We start from the raw sequence: 17,516 nt of genomic DNA on the forward strand, positions 1-17,516 counted from the left end.
TTGTAATTACGATATTTTTGACTCCACTTGAAAGCCGCAATAGACCGTGGTTAGGGTAGATGTGCAAATTGAATTTTAAATGATTGACTTGAACTCAAGTCAATCATTTAAAATTGACTTGATTTCCTATGGGTTTTTATAATGCAAGTTTTGGATTTATGAGTAAAACAAGGACTGTGGTAAACATGACTTTGAGACACTTGTACATTTTGTTCTACAACAGAAATTAAACATAGTCGTACCCCAACATGAGTTTTCAGGCACATACACTCACATGCTTGTGGCATTTGTAGTCCTTATTTAGCAGCTCGTTAGCAGCAACAAACATTTTTTTCAAACAAGCCGGCTTCAAAATTCACATATGAGTTATGTAAGTGTGTAATTTATGTCATAAGTTCAAAAAACCCATTATAAAAACCCATTGGAAAATCCAGATGGAACCCATGGTGAAATAGCTTTCGGAGTTTACCTAGCCTCATGGCTGAACAGCTAATTTACCAGAATTGTCATCATGCCTTCACTCTCTCAAGTCATTAGAAGACGAGTGTGTGTGTGTGTGTGTGTGTGTGTGTGTAAATGTATGGTGTCAACCCCTTTTTCTCTTTAAATGAAATTTTGTTGATGAACGGTAAACAATCCTACAAATTTTTAAGTGTTAAAGTTATTAGAAGATTACCTGCCAAGACCTATTTTAAAAACCAAGTAGGAAATTCCCGAGGTAACCTGTGGCTCTTGTTCTAGGACAACAAACAAAACGGCTAATATGGATTTTAAACAGGTTACTGCGTCTTTAAATGGAGGCCGCGCCATGCCGGAAGTGTCATCACAGGAAGAGTGTTTGCATATGAGGAAGTGTCTGTCAGTCTGCAGCGCGTTTCTGCAATGGGGTTCTGTGATTGAGGTTGAATTGTTTGTGTTGTGATGTCGCTGCTTTATATTGATAAACTGAAGCGTCTATATGAGCGCTATCAGGAGTATGTGAGGAAGAACCCCGCGACCACAGCTCATCTCGAGAGCACAGTGCGCACGCTGAGTTACCTGATCGCAGGTGAGAGACTGACTGTCAAAGTGAAAGTTTACAAACACTTGACACTTTACACAGCTTTACACAAATAATTGCAACATTAACGGTCTGCATAGGTAACATTAATACATGCATTTACTTTGTTTTGAGGTCATATTGTGCAGTTTTCTTTTTTGTATTGTCTTGGGTAATAGTTTTGATCCACTCGTTGTTTTATGAGTTTTCATGACTTTTATGTAATTTTCCCTTTACAGGTCGCTTCTCAGACTCCCATGAACTCTCTGAGTTGGGTAGGATTCTTTACTCTTTTGATGCTTTATGTCGTAACTAAACTTTATTAGGCAGAACATTTGACCACATGCTCAATGTGATCTAGTACATAAGCAGCACATGTTCCTGGGTCAACATTCCTTTCAACTAATCAATGACCTCTGATTTTAGGGGTAAGGCTATGATTGGTTGATAGAAATTTGGTCCAGGAACACGTTCTACTGGAGTAAATCCCATAATGTTGGAGGGTTGGGCCATAGGACAATGGAACTGAATATTGACAATTTCTTACAAACACCCCAATGTCGATTGCAACAGTCGTAGACAGATTATGATCAACAATATCGAGAAATGACAAAACCATTGAGCTGGGAATTTGCCAAATATATTATATAGTATAACAGTAGTTTTTGTGCAATCACGTTTTTAGATAATAATGAAATTATTAAGCCGTCAATACACTATAGATTAAAGAGGCCGGTTGCATGTCCATTTTCAATTCTGACATGTTCTCTGAACAGCATGAAACATTTTCCAAAGCAGTTATAATCTTCTTTATAGACAAGGATATGATTGTAACATTTACGCTATGGCTTAGCAACTAGAAGAAAAAAAGCACATATAGGCAGACACGTATAGAAATACAGACATTAAAAAGACATTATTATGACATGTCATTAAAGCAAAAATAAGGAGAGTGATGGAATGTTGGTCTTAGTGAAAAACACATTTCTTTGTGACATCAACTTGTATTCATCATCCACTCCATAAAGAAATGTTTTTAATTTGCAGACATGGTAAAATAATTTTTTAATAAAATGATGGTGCAAAGGCTCCATTTAAACAACCATACAATTTACTTTGGGAAAGCAGTTCAAAAAGCAAAGATGAATGTGATTAAATCAAAACAATAATAAAACAAAATTTAATCTTGAACCTAAAATTGAGTTCTAATTTATTTTCTTTAGGCGGCATTCACAAAATGCCATACAAACACAAATTCAATAAGAACAAAATTAAATAATTAGGGGAACACAAGGGGATTTGTAAGGCTAACACCTAATTGGAAAGCTGGTGTTTTCTATTCATTTAAGCACAGATAACAAACCCTTGTAGCGTTTTATAAAAGTACAAATGATGAGGGTTGTGTTGAACTTTCTAGAGGAAATGATTTGTTTATAGTTTATTATTATTATTATTAGTATGTTGACATTTAGAATTGTCTTTATGATCTTAATTTTTATTGGTCATTTTTAGGGATGTCCCGATCCGATACCTAGATCGGTATCGGCTTCGATATTGACGTTTTTAGACGGATCGGGTATCGGTCTGACGAGCCCGACCCAAATCCGATACTCTGTGTTAGTCATGTTCGTTACTGTCAAGCTTAAAAAAATGACATAAAAGAACTGTTAAAACACCATTAAAGCGGTTCATATGACTCGTGCATTTTATTCAAAGCCACTTGAAGACACACGATAGCTCTGTGAATTGCAATAGGCTGTGTTTAATAAGTAAACATATAAATGCACGCGCAGCTTCAGCCCGTTAGTGAATGGTGCTTCGGTTTACACACACACGCGCGGCTATTTATAGCCTTCACACGTGCACAATATCTGAGCGCTACAAACGAACATCTCAGATGTAGATGCTCAGCAGTTCGGTTCACTTATAATATGGACTTAGAACGGCACTGGAGGTGCATTTAACCAGAATATAAATAAGAAGTGAATTAAACTGTGAATAAAAAGGGTGAGGGTTTAAAAGTTGAAGCTGTCATGGAGAGACTCACAGCAAAGATATGAACTCTGCAGGGTTTATTGAGCATAGGATTGAAACAGTGATGTAAACATTGTGAGTAAATCCAGTTAAGCAGAGTGGCAAACAGCAGGTAAGTAATATCCAGACAGTGTATAGACACGATGAAATAGATAACTTACAACAATTTTATGATTCTTGCAGGCAATAATGAAGACACATGTTTGACATAGTATTTCTGAGACTCCAGAACTTTCTACTATCGATGAGGAGAGAGAGAGAGAGAGAGAGAGAGAGAGAGAGAGAGAGAGAGAGAGAGAGAGAGAGAGAGAGAGAGAGGATTAATTCATCTTTATTACAATCGAGTTGCTATTACAAAAAAATTACAATTTTTTTTTTTTTTTTTTTTAAAACCTCAAAACAAATTCATTGTCATACAATGTACATAACACTTCATTTATTCCCCATAATTCTATAAACTTTGGTAGAGATTCCACCGACTTGTAGTATGCATACTCCACCCTTAAACGAGAAGCTACCAAACCTAAAAACATAGGCACAACGCTTATTGACCTTTGCCCCAACAGTCTGTTTTTCCTTGTCTTCCAAATAGCCAATTTTGCAGTGCCAGATAAAAAATTTATTAAAACCGACACATTCTTCTTTTGAACAGAATACTTTGGCCCGAAAATGAACAATTGAAAAGAAAAAACTTCCCCCAGGGACAAAAAACAATTACTTAAAAAATCAAAAAGATTACCCAATCGTGAACACTGCACAAAGAGATGAAAAATTGACTCCGTCTCAGAACAAAATGGACAAACCACCCCAACACTAGGATTGAGGTGTACCACATGTCTGTTTGTAGCTATTGCCCCATGTACAATCCTCCACTGGAGGTCACCGGTCCGCTTGTCAATCGGACATTTGTACAGGGTACGCCAGCTGCCTTTAGGAGAAAAAACAGATCCAAAAAACTGTGTCCATCTTGTTGAAGCAACTCCATTCAAAAATTGCAAGTTAGAGACTTTCATACATATCAAGTACAGAGATTTCTTTCCAGCCGAATCAAAACTGTCCAGAACTGGTGTTTTCAGAGTCAGTAAACAGCTTTCATCTTCTACCCAGTCTTCCACAGCTGCGCTTACAGTGATTGAGGGAAAACAATGACCATACCCTTCAACCCATTCATTTAGGACATCTGGATCTTTCAAAAAAACTTGGTAATCTGTACTCAAGTCCTTAAATATCTCTGCAATGCACTGTTGTAAAAACCGGATCGATTTCACACCACTTCTTTGGCTCAAGTCCTGCAAATTACTTCTCATGATATGTCCCAGCTTATTGCATCCAGCCACTAACAGTCGTGCTCGCACATTTTCAGATGACAACAGTCTTGAAGTTAAAAAGGAGTTGAAAAACAATGGTTCCTCTAACAACCAATGACCAGCAGGTGTATTAGGTGATCTTGATACGATAAAGACCTTCCAGGCCTCCAGCACAGATCTATAAAACGGGGGGAGATCCACCATTTCTTTCTCTTTTTCTGAGAGAGAGAGAGAGAGAGAGAGAGAGAGAGAGAGAGAGAGAGAGAGCGCGTGCGCGGGTGAGAAAGCGGGGTATTTATGCAGTCATTGATTAGCCACTAATGATATCCAGGTGCATGTAATCAGAACTCAGGGAGTGCCAGTATCCAGTATGCTAGTTAATAATAAAGTGTTTCTTAATAAGCTATACATTTATATTGAAATAATGTGTAGTTAAAGGTTTGTGTTTCTTTACATATTAAAGAGTACACCCAATTATTTCCACACAATAATGTAAAGATATTATAAACTGATTATGCAATAAAACAACACTGGTATCGGATCGGGATCGGTATTGGCCAATACTGAGATTTCCGTTATCGGAATCGGATCGGAAGTGGAAAAAGTGGTATCGGGACGTCCCTAGTCATTTTCCACCTGTTGTCGTAGACAGATACTTGCGGCATGGCAAATTGCCCCGGTGGAGGAAGTTAGAGATGGTAAATGTTTGGATTTGGGGAGGTGGTTGTATAGTTTTTTACCACTTCATTATTTTAATGGCTTTTTGTTACATTTAAAGTATAATTTGAAATTAGAAATATCTTTGGTTTAACTTTTCCATTTTTCAATAAATGAATTTCCACAGCCTAACCTGGAAGGCAGACACAAACAATAGTTGAATGGCATGGCTATTCAAGGACGTCTTCTGTAAGGGACACCGTACAGTCAGACAGTTATTATCACAAAATAAGCAATCCAGAGGGGTCATGCATCACCCTGAAAGGGTTTAATTTGCAATAACAACCGGATGAATGTACATTATCCTGCTTATTACATGGCTATTAACCATTATTATGGGAGAAGAAATTGCAGAACAGCTGATTAGCACCTGCGGTTTTTGTTCTGATGAGGTCTGTTGGTGATTACTTAAAAAAAATGACCATCTGACTTCTCATTATCCAGCTTATTACAAGACTATTTTTCAAATAAATAAATGCACGTGAAAAATTGATACGAGTTTAAACTTTTTTTATGTGCTTACTTGTAGAGGTCAGAGAGTTATACGAGAAGTACAAAAGATTACTCGCAATTCCTGGATAACCGTTCTGAAAGGACTTAATCCCAGGATGTGCGGTTGTTACTCAGATAAATTAGACCACCAGATGGCACTATTGACCAATCACAATCATGTTTTCAAAAGAGCCATGTAGTAACATTAGATAAAGTACAGCCACAATCTGAAACATCTAACACAGGTTTCTAGAAAGGAAAACAAGCATTTTCACCTTATCCGAGGTTAAAGCATTGCGTAATGGAGTAAATACATGTCCAGCTGTAAACCCTAAAGACACACACATGAACTTTTGGATTGTGAGACATGAGGGTTAAGTGAATAATGTGATGCCAGTTCTGATTGGTGTAGGTTTAGTTATAATGCTGCAAGATGTTGTAACATTACAAAATAATGCTCAAGATTTTGCTCTCATAAGAATTCTGTTTGATTCATTTGTATCTCTCTTTCATTCGCAGTGTATTCAGCATCCAATCTGCTAGTGCTGCTGAACGATGGCATTTTACGGAAGAGTTTCTCTCGGACGTTGCCTGTGGTAATGCATGTCCCAAATTATATTCTTGACTCTCTGTATCTCTACATGTTAGCTCAGTTCCTTAACACTTACTCCTGTGTAGTCCAATACCACATTAGTGGCGTAGAGGTAGTGAAAATGCATGTGACCACATTGCATTGATAGTGTTAATGCTAATCCTGGTTTGTCTTGGACAGCAGTGAAGGACCTCCTACTAATTGTATCAATAAACCGTTGCACTTAAACAAGGGTTTTAAACATTTAGTGTTAGGTACAGCTTTAAAAGAAATCAGTAAATTTGTACGTAATGGGGCTGTATTAAGTTTTTTATACATTTGCAAAGATTTTAAACAAACTTCTTTCACGTTGTCATTATAGGGTATTGTTTGTAGAATTTTGAGGAAAATAATTAATTTAATACATTTTGGAATAAGGCTGTAACATTACAAAATGTGAAAAAGTGAAGCGCTCTGAATACTTTCCGGATGCACTGTATGTAACTATCTCCCTCTCTTATCATTTGCAGTAAACTTGCATAAGGCACTGATAGACAGAATGTGCAGTTGGCATGGCAACCACCATAAAGTTATCTAGGAATGTGAGTTTTCTATTGTGAATCACAGTCTGTCTCCGCTTCAAGAGAAGTAGACAGTGGAGAATATAAGAGAGTGTTGAAGCTGATGCAAGTTTTTTGGGTTGAGAGTCACAGCCAACCACTTTTCACTGACTTCACAATGTCAGAGTTTATTACCCAAGACTTTTGCCCTAACCCTGTTTCTGGCTTCTCTGCAATAGACTTGTTGTCATCCATGTCTAGCCCTGCTGATGATAAGCCTGTACCGCTCAAAACAGCTTCGGCAGTGTGTGAAATGTGCCTGACCTCTTTAGACAACCACACTCATTCTTGTGAGAAAGCACAGGCCACAGAACGATTTGTTTTTTCCCTTTATATTTGTACAGGAGAGACGTATTTATCTTGGCCGTTTCCATTGGCTGTGCACAAGATTAAAAACATTTAGACTGAGGCACTTTCAAAGCAGCTATAAACGTCAGCTCTCAGCTACTGGGACAAGAGGAATAAGTTTGCGTTTACAGCCTTGGGCACAAATGCCATGACCTTAATAGACCTCCTCATAGGCTGTTTGAGTTTATATTGAGTTCAGCTTAACCCCTTTGGAACAAGCATTTTGCAGAATACTGAACAATTCTCTGTATACTTTGTTCTGATCTTTATATTCTTGTGTGTGTTTAGTCTCTCTCTCAACAGAGGCTGTTAACCTGGTTGTCTGTTCTGGAGTATGTGGAGGTTTTCACAGAGATGGGGGCAAACAAGCTGTGGGGGGAGGCTGGACGCTGGCTCGTCATTGTTCTTATTCAGACTGCTAAGTAAGGAGCCTGTTGCACAGGCAGGGAAAGTATGCTTAATCTCCTGAGACTTGAGCATGACTGCTGTGTGCCAGGGGTGTAGCAGTTGGTTTAAAAGTGTGGGGTGGGGGGGACACAGCTGTCAGTAGATGGCTTGCACAGACCAAACACTTATTGCAGTATTAATACATTACAGTTTATATTAATATACAAGTATAAGTATTATATTAATATATATATATGTATTATTTACTTTTAATATTTGTACAAGAAAATCTATAATTTCCCTATAGTTTGAGCTGCTGAGTTTCACTTATATCAAAAGACAACAATAATAGGCTTATAATAATAATAATGAGTTTCATTAATGTCCGAAATCACCGAAATTTCAGGCACCGAAAATGGGATTATATGCCTCCCCACCCCTCAGTGCTCAGATTTCACTCTCGATCGATCTAGCCATTATCACGGTGCTACCCAGCAAAGGCCGATCATTTCAGCAGTGTGGAAATACTTAAAAATTTCTGACAATGACATCAAATTTGCGATCTGCAGTATTTGTTCAGCAGAAATTGTATATGTTGCAAAGTCTACTTGAATAAAAGCGAGACTTGGCTGCGTACATGACAGATTACGATCTGCCGGCAACTTTGAGAGCACATCATTGGATGTTAATGGAAAATATAAGTCTCTTCTCGCTCCATTCGAACAGTTAACCAAGGAAATAAACTCTGCTAATGTGTCTGTTGCTGAAGTTATTACCTTGATTGCAGCACTGAAGTGTCTGCTCTGAAAAGAGGCAGAAACAGACCATGCTGTAAAAACAGCTAAAAAAAACTAATGGAGGCTGTTAACACACGCTTTCTGGAGACTGAGCCCAACCCTCTGTACTGCATTGCAACAGTACTAGATCCACGATTTAAAGAACATTACTTTGATGAGGAGAAAAAGCAGCGTGCACTAGAAATGATACAGGCAGTGCTGGAGGTGATGGAAGCATCTGGTGAAGGATACTCGACGCGAAGCATAGCGCAAAGTGTGCCAGAGAAACGGTTGCGTACAAGTGATGAGGCACACGCTCCCTCGCTTTTACATGTTTGAAGAGATTCTACAGGAAAGCCTCCACGATCCACAGCAGTGCTGCAACTAGCACAGCTACACCACAACTGGAGACTTATCAAGCTGAACTACCCATTGCCAGAAGCGACAATCCTCTTGACTACTGGCGCATGAACAAAGATCGTTTTCCATTGCTTGCACGGATTGCACGCAGGTATTTTTGTGCCCAAGCACCAGCACAGAGAGTGAGACTATTCAGTACAGCATCTCATGTTCTTGTTGTGAAGAGGAGCCATCTCTCCTGCCAGAAATCTGCCACTTTTACTTAAATAGAAAGCAGTCCAATTTGCTGTGTATAGCAATTACGTAAAAATTTGTTTAGCCCTGTAAAACTTTGTTCTTCACTTAAGGCTGCATCTGTTGTTTACAGCTTTAGGTTGATTTTAGTTTTATGTCTGTTGTTTTGCACAATAATTTTATATAAAAGTATAAATACGTTTACATAAACAGAATAGAGGAGATGATATTAAAAATAGCTTTACACATTTAACACTGAAATTTGCTTAAATTGGCAAAAACAACTGATCAAACTATTACCTCGCAAACAATGTAAAAAGAATAACTTAATGAAGACTCAGGCGCTGATATAAACTCCACTTACAATGTGTGCTTAAAAAAAGGTTTGTCCTTTGTTTTTGTTTTTCTGCAGTGCATTTCATGTAATGCTGTCAATCAAGAATAATATGCCAGTAAATAACACTCATTTGTGTGTTAAATGGTATAAATGAGCATTGTTGAAAGCATCTTTGTAGAAACGAATGGAGCCGCGTTGATTGGACTCTCTGACTAACAACCTGTTACGTTGTTACGCATTTCCCTTATTGATTTTGTAACTAGTAGCACATAACAAACAAGCTAAATTAAAAAAACTAAATCTAGAGAAAATAAGTTCACATACGTGGACAGCGGGACCAAGTTGTGACATTTTAAATAATACCAAGGAATAGAAAAGAAGTATTTATAAAATAAAATAAAAAAAAAACATTATAAATTCTGTATCTATGTACTGATTATCATTGTCCCATGTCTGCCAAATATGTTGCGTGGTCCAAGCATCATCTGAAGCCTGAAACTGAACTTATGGTTGGATTTTAGAACCGAATGCACTTAGCTGCATAGAGAGTTATAGGATGCACCCTTGCTCCCTATTTAGTGAATGACTTGACCTCCAGGATGCTGTCTGTCTTCACTGGTCTCAGAACAGTTCAAAATGCACCTTATTTTCATATCTCCATATAAAGAATATGAAAGCAACATTTTTCAGCTTTTGGATGAACCCATTGATTCTAAATGTGAAAAGGCACTGTGAATATAGGAAGCACTTCAAGGAAATCGACGGCATTCTGTTGTGTCATGTGACTTGGTGCGGCAAAAGTTAACCCTTTAAATGAATGTCTAGAGTCTTGTAAACAGTATTCATTCAGTTTAAATTCATTTATATTATGCGCTACATACACCAAAGCCCAAATACAATGTCCACGCAAGGTTAAAGGGGTAGTTCACCCAAACATTTTAATTGACATAATTTACTCACCCTCATGTCATTCCAAACTTGATATAGCAAAATGACTCGATCTGTTTAAGATCACAACATTGTCAAAGTGTTATACATGAAGTACTCTAGATATCTTCAGCTGATATTGGACTACACTGACTGTTGTGAAAATTGTCAAAAGCATAAAATTCCTATTTTATTATCTGATAGTAATAAAATAAAATGTTTTTAGTTCAGGTTCTCACCTGTCTTGTGACCAATCACTATTAACATCAAACCTGGTGCCAGGTCCATGATCATAAGTGCAAATGAGATTTGACAGCTACAGTCAGTCATTCATTCATTCATTCATTCATTCAGGCAACCTGATTAAATATTAAATACAGTTTTCAAATATATATATATATATATATATATATATATATATACACACACATTGAAGCAAAAAAGTTATCCAACACCTATAATCACCCATGTGTAAAACTAACTGCCCCCTTAAACTTAATAGCTGGTTGTGCCACCTTTAGCAGCAACAACTGCAACCAAACGCTTCTGATAACTGGAGATCAGTCTTTCACAACACTGTGGAATTTTGGCCCACTCTTCTTTGCAGAACTGCTTTAGTTCAGCCACATAGGAGGGTTTTCGAGCGTGAAGCAGCAAAGTATACCCACGCCATCACACTACCACCATGCTTGTCCAGTAGGTATGATTTGTATGAAATTCTGTGCTTGATTTACACCAAATGTAACGAGACCCTAGCCTTCCAAACAGTTCCACTTTTGACTCATCGGTCCACAGAACATTCTCCCAAAAGCTTTGAGGATCATCAAGGTGTGTTTTGGCAAAATTCAGATGAGCAGTAATGTTCGTCTGTGTTAGCATTGGTTTTTTTCTCGCCACTCTTCCATGGATGCCATATTTGGCCAGTGTCTTTCTGATAGTGGAGTCATGAACAGTGACCTTTACTGGTGCGAGAGAGGCCTGCAGTTCCTTGGATGATGTCCTTAGCTTTTTTGTGACTTCCTGGATGAGTCATCGCTGTGCTCTTGGAGGAATTTTGGAAGGTCAGCCACTTCTGGGAAGGTTCTCTACTGTGCCAAATTTTCTCCATTTGGAGATCACTGTTTTTTTGGAGTCCCAGAGCCTTTGAAATAGATTAGTGTGCTTTTGGGTGAAACCTTTTAGCCAGCTTCATGCTGCTGAAAAAGTTCTATATATGTGTTGATTTGATTGAACAGGGCTAGCATTAATCAGGCCTGGGTGTGTCTAGTCCAGCTGAACCCCATTATGAAACTGCATTCATAAGATTTGAGGATTAAGTAACTAAGGGGCAAATACTTTTTCACACTGGCCCAATTGGTATTGGATAGCTTTTTTGCTTCAATAAATAACATTATAATTTAAAATTGTACTTTGTTTACTCAGATTACCTTTGTTTTATGTTAGATTTTATTAGAATTTTTGAAACAATTAGTTAGAACAATCAATATTATGACATACACAAAAACAGAAGAAATCAGTACGGGGGGAAAAAGCACTACGTTGGAGGGGAAGATTTTTAGGAAATAACTTTGGAACAACCTTCCTTTTGATGTAGTTGCAGAATTAACCCCTGGATTTGGATTTGTAGCTTTTATTTGACATTTCTAATACCAAATGAAAAAAATAAGGTGTTATATTTTTTCAAATACTTTACACAAATTCTCAATGTGAATACCTTGATTAAGAATTACTTAACTCTTACCCATAAAAGTCATACTTTATACAATAATATACTGAATATATTTCAGTCTAAATTTGGGAATTCTTTATGGGGCGTTTTATGCCCATTTATTTTGAATTTCAGGGGCATTTTTGTTTTTTGGATCCTGAGCTCACTCATATCTGACCTTGATTTTATGTCATAATCAGATAATTATTTCTGTTCATTTCTGTGTCATTATTTCTGTCCTTGCCCTCCCTTTTATGCTAAATTATTCCAATCTCTCCTATGTTTTTAGAGCGATCCTGCGCTGTCTTCTGCTTTTCTGGTACAAATCAGGCATTCAGACATCACCGTCTATAATTCCTTTGGACAGGAATTCACAGCTCTGTAGTGGAGGTAAGAGGTTATGCATGGCTGACCCTTAAAAGAACTACAAGTATGTTGACTTGCCTTCAATGTTATTCTGCTTGCGTGTGCTGTATCATTAAGTAGAAGCATAAAAGCTAGAGCTGTAGTTTGTAATTTCTGTGCCTCTAGTGGCATCTAACAGAATTGCAAAAAGAACTAAAATATTTGCATGGGTGGATGGATGGATTGATGCACTGCTCATACACTGATCTCCCTGTACAGAGAAGAACAAAGAAGAGGAGGAGGAGGAGGACACTACTTTTGTAGGGCAGCGTTCAGGCAGAGTGGTACAACCACTGGGAAGTGGTAAGACCTGGCAATATCTGTCATCCTGTTACCCAGTGTATGAATGAGTGCTGTATTATCAAAAAGTATTTTTTTGCTTTTCATCAGCGCCAGCATTACAGTCTCGTCTTTGGGGTCTCCCTCGGAAAAATAAAATAAACAAGAATCAGAAAGAGGAGCTCCACTCAAGCCCCACCACTCTGGGTCTACAGGGAACTATTGCAGAGTCCCTGTACATCGCACGGCCACTGGTTCATTGTATCCTTCCTGTTATTTGATGCTTGTGCTCATTCTCAAAACAGTAAGTGTGGTCCAATATCAGATGAGATCATCTAAAGTACTTCATTTTTTACTACTTTTATTCTGTTTTTGACCACAACAGTAATTTCAGAGTAGTGTCATGATTAATATTGGTGAAAATTAAAGGTGCTGTTAGCCATTAGAATGTAAATGAGCTGAGCTGTTGGATTAGCCACGCTCCCTTTTTCCAACACTCCACACTCCAAAGATACAAAATGAGCTTTATTGAGACCGATATCGAGCAGAAACGGTTTTAACAACAGCTTAGGTGAGATGTGAAGATCTGTGCACAGGACGCGTAACACAATTTTCGTCAACAGCAGAGTGCTCTAGCACTGAACATGCACAGCGCACAACTCGTCTTTCACCGTTTGTGCTACGGACAATCAGCAATCAGACTCGCGGATGATAAAATTGGTGTTAAAATAAAGGATACCCAAGCCATATCTAGGGATCAGAATATCATAGAGACTAGGCAGTGGGCTCTTTAGACTTGGGCCAGTAAGCAAGTGGATGAGAACAGTTGCGCTCTATAGAAGCTACAATGCCCTATCAACCACCATTAATGCGCTAGCATCATTGGGACCACTTTAGCAAGGGCAAAAGTGAAAAGCAAATCTTGTTGGCAAACTTTCTTTTGTATCGTTATTGTGCTGATGTTGATGAAGTTGTTTGAGTGTTGCATCGTCCTTAACATTTCTAAGTGGCCAGTCTTGGGCTTTGCGGAAAACGTTCCTGGAAACCGTGGATCATCTCTGGCCTCTTAGAGATAACCAGGTGCTGAGCGCATCTTCATATCTCTTTCTCTGATGATATCTTTCTTAGTTGGTCTGTGATAATGTTAAAACTGATGATATGTTTTCTGTCCAGTTTCAGTTTGTTGAGCAACATGAAGATGGTGAACCGCAGAGAGCGGGCGGAGATGAGGAGACGGGCCTTCCTTCTCCTTTACTACCTGCTCCGTTCCCCCTTCTATGACCGATACTCTGAGTCAGTGTCTCTCATTTATGTATTTTTATTCCATGTTAATCAGTAATGTCTATGTGTCTGTCCATTGCATTAATGCAGTGTTCGATGTATATGCATTGACTGTATATGTCTCCTCTACACCTACAGGACAAAGGTCCTCTTCCTTCTGCACTTTTTGGCAGATTATGTTCCTGGAGTCGGATTGGTTGCACGTAAGTGGCGTACTCATCTCACCCAATGGATGTTCAATGCTGTCACACTAAAAGCTTGAAGAAAAAAAAATCTCTACTGTATGTGCTGACTGCATTTATTTTACTGTTCCCTCAGGTCCACTGATGGACTACTTACCTATTTGGCAGAAGATCTACTTTTATAACTGGGGCTGACATCAAAGTAAAGCGTTCACAGGTCAACACAGCCAAACTGTTAGTAAGACGAAATGATTTGCTGGATGCTACGACTACTTAAGGACTAATATCACACGTGCCAGAACATTACTACCTTAATCAAAGAGTTTTACAGTTAATGAGGAACAGACACAGTGCTGGCATTTCTTTTAGTTTCCATATCATTTTATGTATTATGAGCCTTTTTCTGACACATTGTTTGCTCAAAACGTCTGTTAGCCACACTTTTGAGCCATACTGCAAACTCTCTATCGTATATTCGTCTTTCAACATGAATGCCTTCCTTCCCATTTAGATGATGATATCCAGGGAATGGCTTTACTGTACAGAATAACTGACTGGTTGAGATTAAGTCAGTTATACAGCTGTTTCTTCATTTTATTTTGTTTTCGTTCAGTTTTGTCACATTAAATCTTTTAAATATAGCTGCATTTACGAATTAAACATAATTATTTACGAAGTCAAAATGTTCCCACATGTTTTACAGGACTTATGTGATTATATTTATACCAGAGTTAGGAGCATTAAAGGAGTTGTTCACCCAAAAATTAAAATGTCATTATTTACTCTCTCTCATGCCAAACACGTACCTATGCTTTTGTTTTTTTAGTGGAACACAAAATAATTTTTTCGAAGAATTGTTATGCAGTTCTTTACATACATTTACATTTATGCATTAGGCAGACACTTTTATCCAAAGCGACTTGCAGTGCATTCAAGGTATAGATTTGATCAGTTTGTATGTTTCATAAAAGGAAAAAGTCAAGTCAAGCTCTTTTATTGTCTTCGAACAGGTACACTAAAATGATTGAATTTAAGGAGAAAAACACCACAAAGGCACCATAAATGGCTAGCACTAGTCGTGTGGAGAAGCTTTGTAGTGCTTCTAAATAATGACAGAATTTTTGCATTGGGTGAACTAGTCCTTTAATAATGAGGTGATCTTTCACTGTGTGAAACAGACTCATTAAAGTCTCTGTTTAAAAATAATTTTTTTTTGAGACCTGAAGCAAAGAAAAAGAATAACTGATTTGAAATTCTGAAAGTATGAAATGGTTAATTGGTTTTGTATATGACTCTGCATTTAATAAATCTTTAAATAAGAGTCCTCACGCCTCACAAATTATTTTCTGTCGGAGCAGATTTTATGATGCAGAATAAGAACAAGCTACTCATGCATGCAGTATATGGTTTCATGGTCTATAACTCCTTGTCAGCTTTTCAATTCAATGTTTGAATTAAACATACAATGCTGTGAAAATGTTTTTGCCCCATCCTGATTTATTCTGTTTTGTGTATATCTCATATTAAATTGTAACTTTTATATTTATAATAATTATAAAATTTAAATAAAATCTGTAATAAAACAAAGGAAATCTGAGTAAACAAAAAATAGAGTTTTTAAATTATTTTATTTATAGAAGCAAAACAGTTACTGGGCCTGTGTGAAAAAGTTTTTGTGAAAAAACTTTAGTTACTAAATCTCCAAATATATGAAACTGCATTCATAATGGTGATCAGCTGGACTAGACACACCCAGGCCTGATTAATGCTAGCCCTGTTCAATCAAATCAGCACATATATAGAACTTTTTCAGCAGCATGAAGTTGGCTAAAAGGTTTCACCCAAAAGCACACTATGGCAAGGTCGAAAGAAATTCCAGAAATAATGAGGAAAAGGGGGATTAAAATACACCAGTCTGTGAAGGGTTACAAATCTATTTCAAAGGCTCTGGGACTCCAAAGCACCACAGTGAGAGCCATTATCTCCAAATGGAGTAAATTTGGCACAGTAGTGAACCTTCCCAGAAGTGGTCGACCTTCCAAAATTCCTCCAAGAGCACAGCAACTTCCAGGAAGTCACAAAAAAGCCAAGGACATCATCCAAGGAACTGCAGGCCTCTCTCGCACTAGTAAAGGTCATTTTACTCATGACTCCACTATCAGAAAGACACTGGCCAAATATGGCATCCATGGAACAGCGGCGAAGCAAAAACCAATGCTAACCCAGAAGAACATTAAAGCTTGTCTGAATTTTGCCAGAACACACCTTGAAGATCCTCAAATTCTCTTGGGAGAATGTTCTGTGGACCGATGAGTCGAAAGTGGAACTGTTTGGAATATCGGGGTCCCGTTACATCTGGCGTAAATCAAACACAGAACTCCACAAAAAGAACATCGTACCTACGGTCAAGCATGGTGGTGATAGTGTGGGGATTCTTTGCTGCTTCAGGGCAAGGGTGACTTATAATAATTGAGGGAAACATGAATTCTGTTCTCTACAAGAAAATCCTAAAGGAGGATGTCCGGTCATCAGTCCATGAGTTGAAGCTCAAGTGCAACTGGATCCAAAGCATAGGAGTAGCAATGGTAGTGGTGGTGGCGTAGTGGACTAAAGCACATAACTGGTAAACAGAAGGTTGCTGGTTTGATCCCCACAGCCACCACCATTGTGTCCTTGAGCTAGGCACTGTACTCCAGGTTGCTCCGGGGGAATTGTCCCTGTAATAAGTGCACTGTAAGTCGCTTTGTAAATGTAAATGTATAAATGAGTAAGTCTACCTCCGAATGGCTCAAAAGACATACAATTTAAGTTTTGGAGTGGCCTAGTCAAAATCCTGACTTGAACCTGATTGAGATTCTGTGGCAGGACCTTAAATGGGTAGCTAATGCTCAAACCCTCCAGTGTGGCTGAACTAAAGCAGCTCTTCATCTACAGTGTTGTGAAAGAGTGTTTGGTTAGAGTTGTTACTGCTACAGGTGGCACAACCAGCTGTTAAGTTTAAGTTATCCAACACCTATGGGTGACATAGGTGTTGGATAAATTTTTACTTCAATAAAAAAAAATATATATATATATATATATATATATATATAAACATTTTTTATTGAAGTAAAACACATTTTAATTAGATTGCAGGTTACCTTTATTTTATTTTATATCTCATTTTGAAGCTCTAAAACTATTTAGTATGAAAAATACACAAAAATAGAAGAAATCAGGAAGGGGCAAATACTTTTTCACAGCACTGTAAGTGTTTGTACACTCTTGTTGCATGGAATCACAGCAAACCCTCACTGTGCTGTACACTCATGAAGAAAATCCTGAACTGAAGAATCCGCAGTGCTAAAGATGATAAACTGCTTGCTGAAGAAAGACGAAACAAATCCTCATGGGAATAACCAAAGATATCATACATCCCTTTGGGTTTGAAAGCAAGATATCTCTCTTGAATTGTGCCCCTGGACATTCACTAGCTCCCCCTTGTACAATCTATCTTTCACTCTACTTTGTAT

The 17,516-nt window shown here is 37.9% G+C and overlaps 1 protein-coding gene across 1 annotated transcript; it reads left to right on the forward strand.

The window, feature by feature from the left end:
- Positions 1 to 852: 852 nt before the first annotated feature.
- LOC127661697 (peroxisomal membrane protein PEX16-like) lies at positions 853 to 15,488 on the forward strand. The gene is made up of 11 exons (XM_052152528.1): positions 853 to 1,048; positions 1,279 to 1,314; positions 6,109 to 6,185; positions 7,417 to 7,550; positions 12,147 to 12,247; positions 12,482 to 12,565; positions 12,653 to 12,802; positions 13,549 to 13,621; positions 13,715 to 13,834; positions 13,961 to 14,025; positions 14,141 to 15,488. Exons 1-11 carry the CDS (start codon positions 922 to 924, stop codon positions 14,197 to 14,199), a joined length of 1,026 nt encoding a protein of 341 aa, XP_052008488.1. The 5' UTR covers positions 853 to 921; the 3' UTR covers positions 14,200 to 15,488.
- The last annotated feature ends 2,028 nt before the right edge of the window (positions 15,489 to 17,516 follow it).

Source organism: Xyrauchen texanus, chromosome 21, assembly GCF_025860055.1.
Source record: "Xyrauchen texanus isolate HMW12.3.18 chromosome 21, RBS_HiC_50CHRs, whole genome shotgun sequence".
In the NCBI taxonomy this organism is placed as follows: Eukaryota; Metazoa; Chordata; class Actinopteri; order Cypriniformes; family Catostomidae; genus Xyrauchen; species Xyrauchen texanus.

Coding starts and splice junctions, on each gene's coding strand:
- LOC127661697 (XM_052152528.1), top strand. CDS start 922: ATGTCGCTGCTTTATATTGATAAACTGAAGCGTCTATATGAGCGCTAT. Junction 6,186..7,416: donor TCTCTCGGACGTTGCCTGTG/GTAATGCATGTC, acceptor GTGTGTGTTTAG/TCTCTCTCTCAACAGAGGCT. Junction 12,566..12,652: donor GGTACAACCACTGGGAAGTG/GTAAGACCTGGC, acceptor GCTTTTCATCAG/CGCCAGCATTACAGTCTCGT.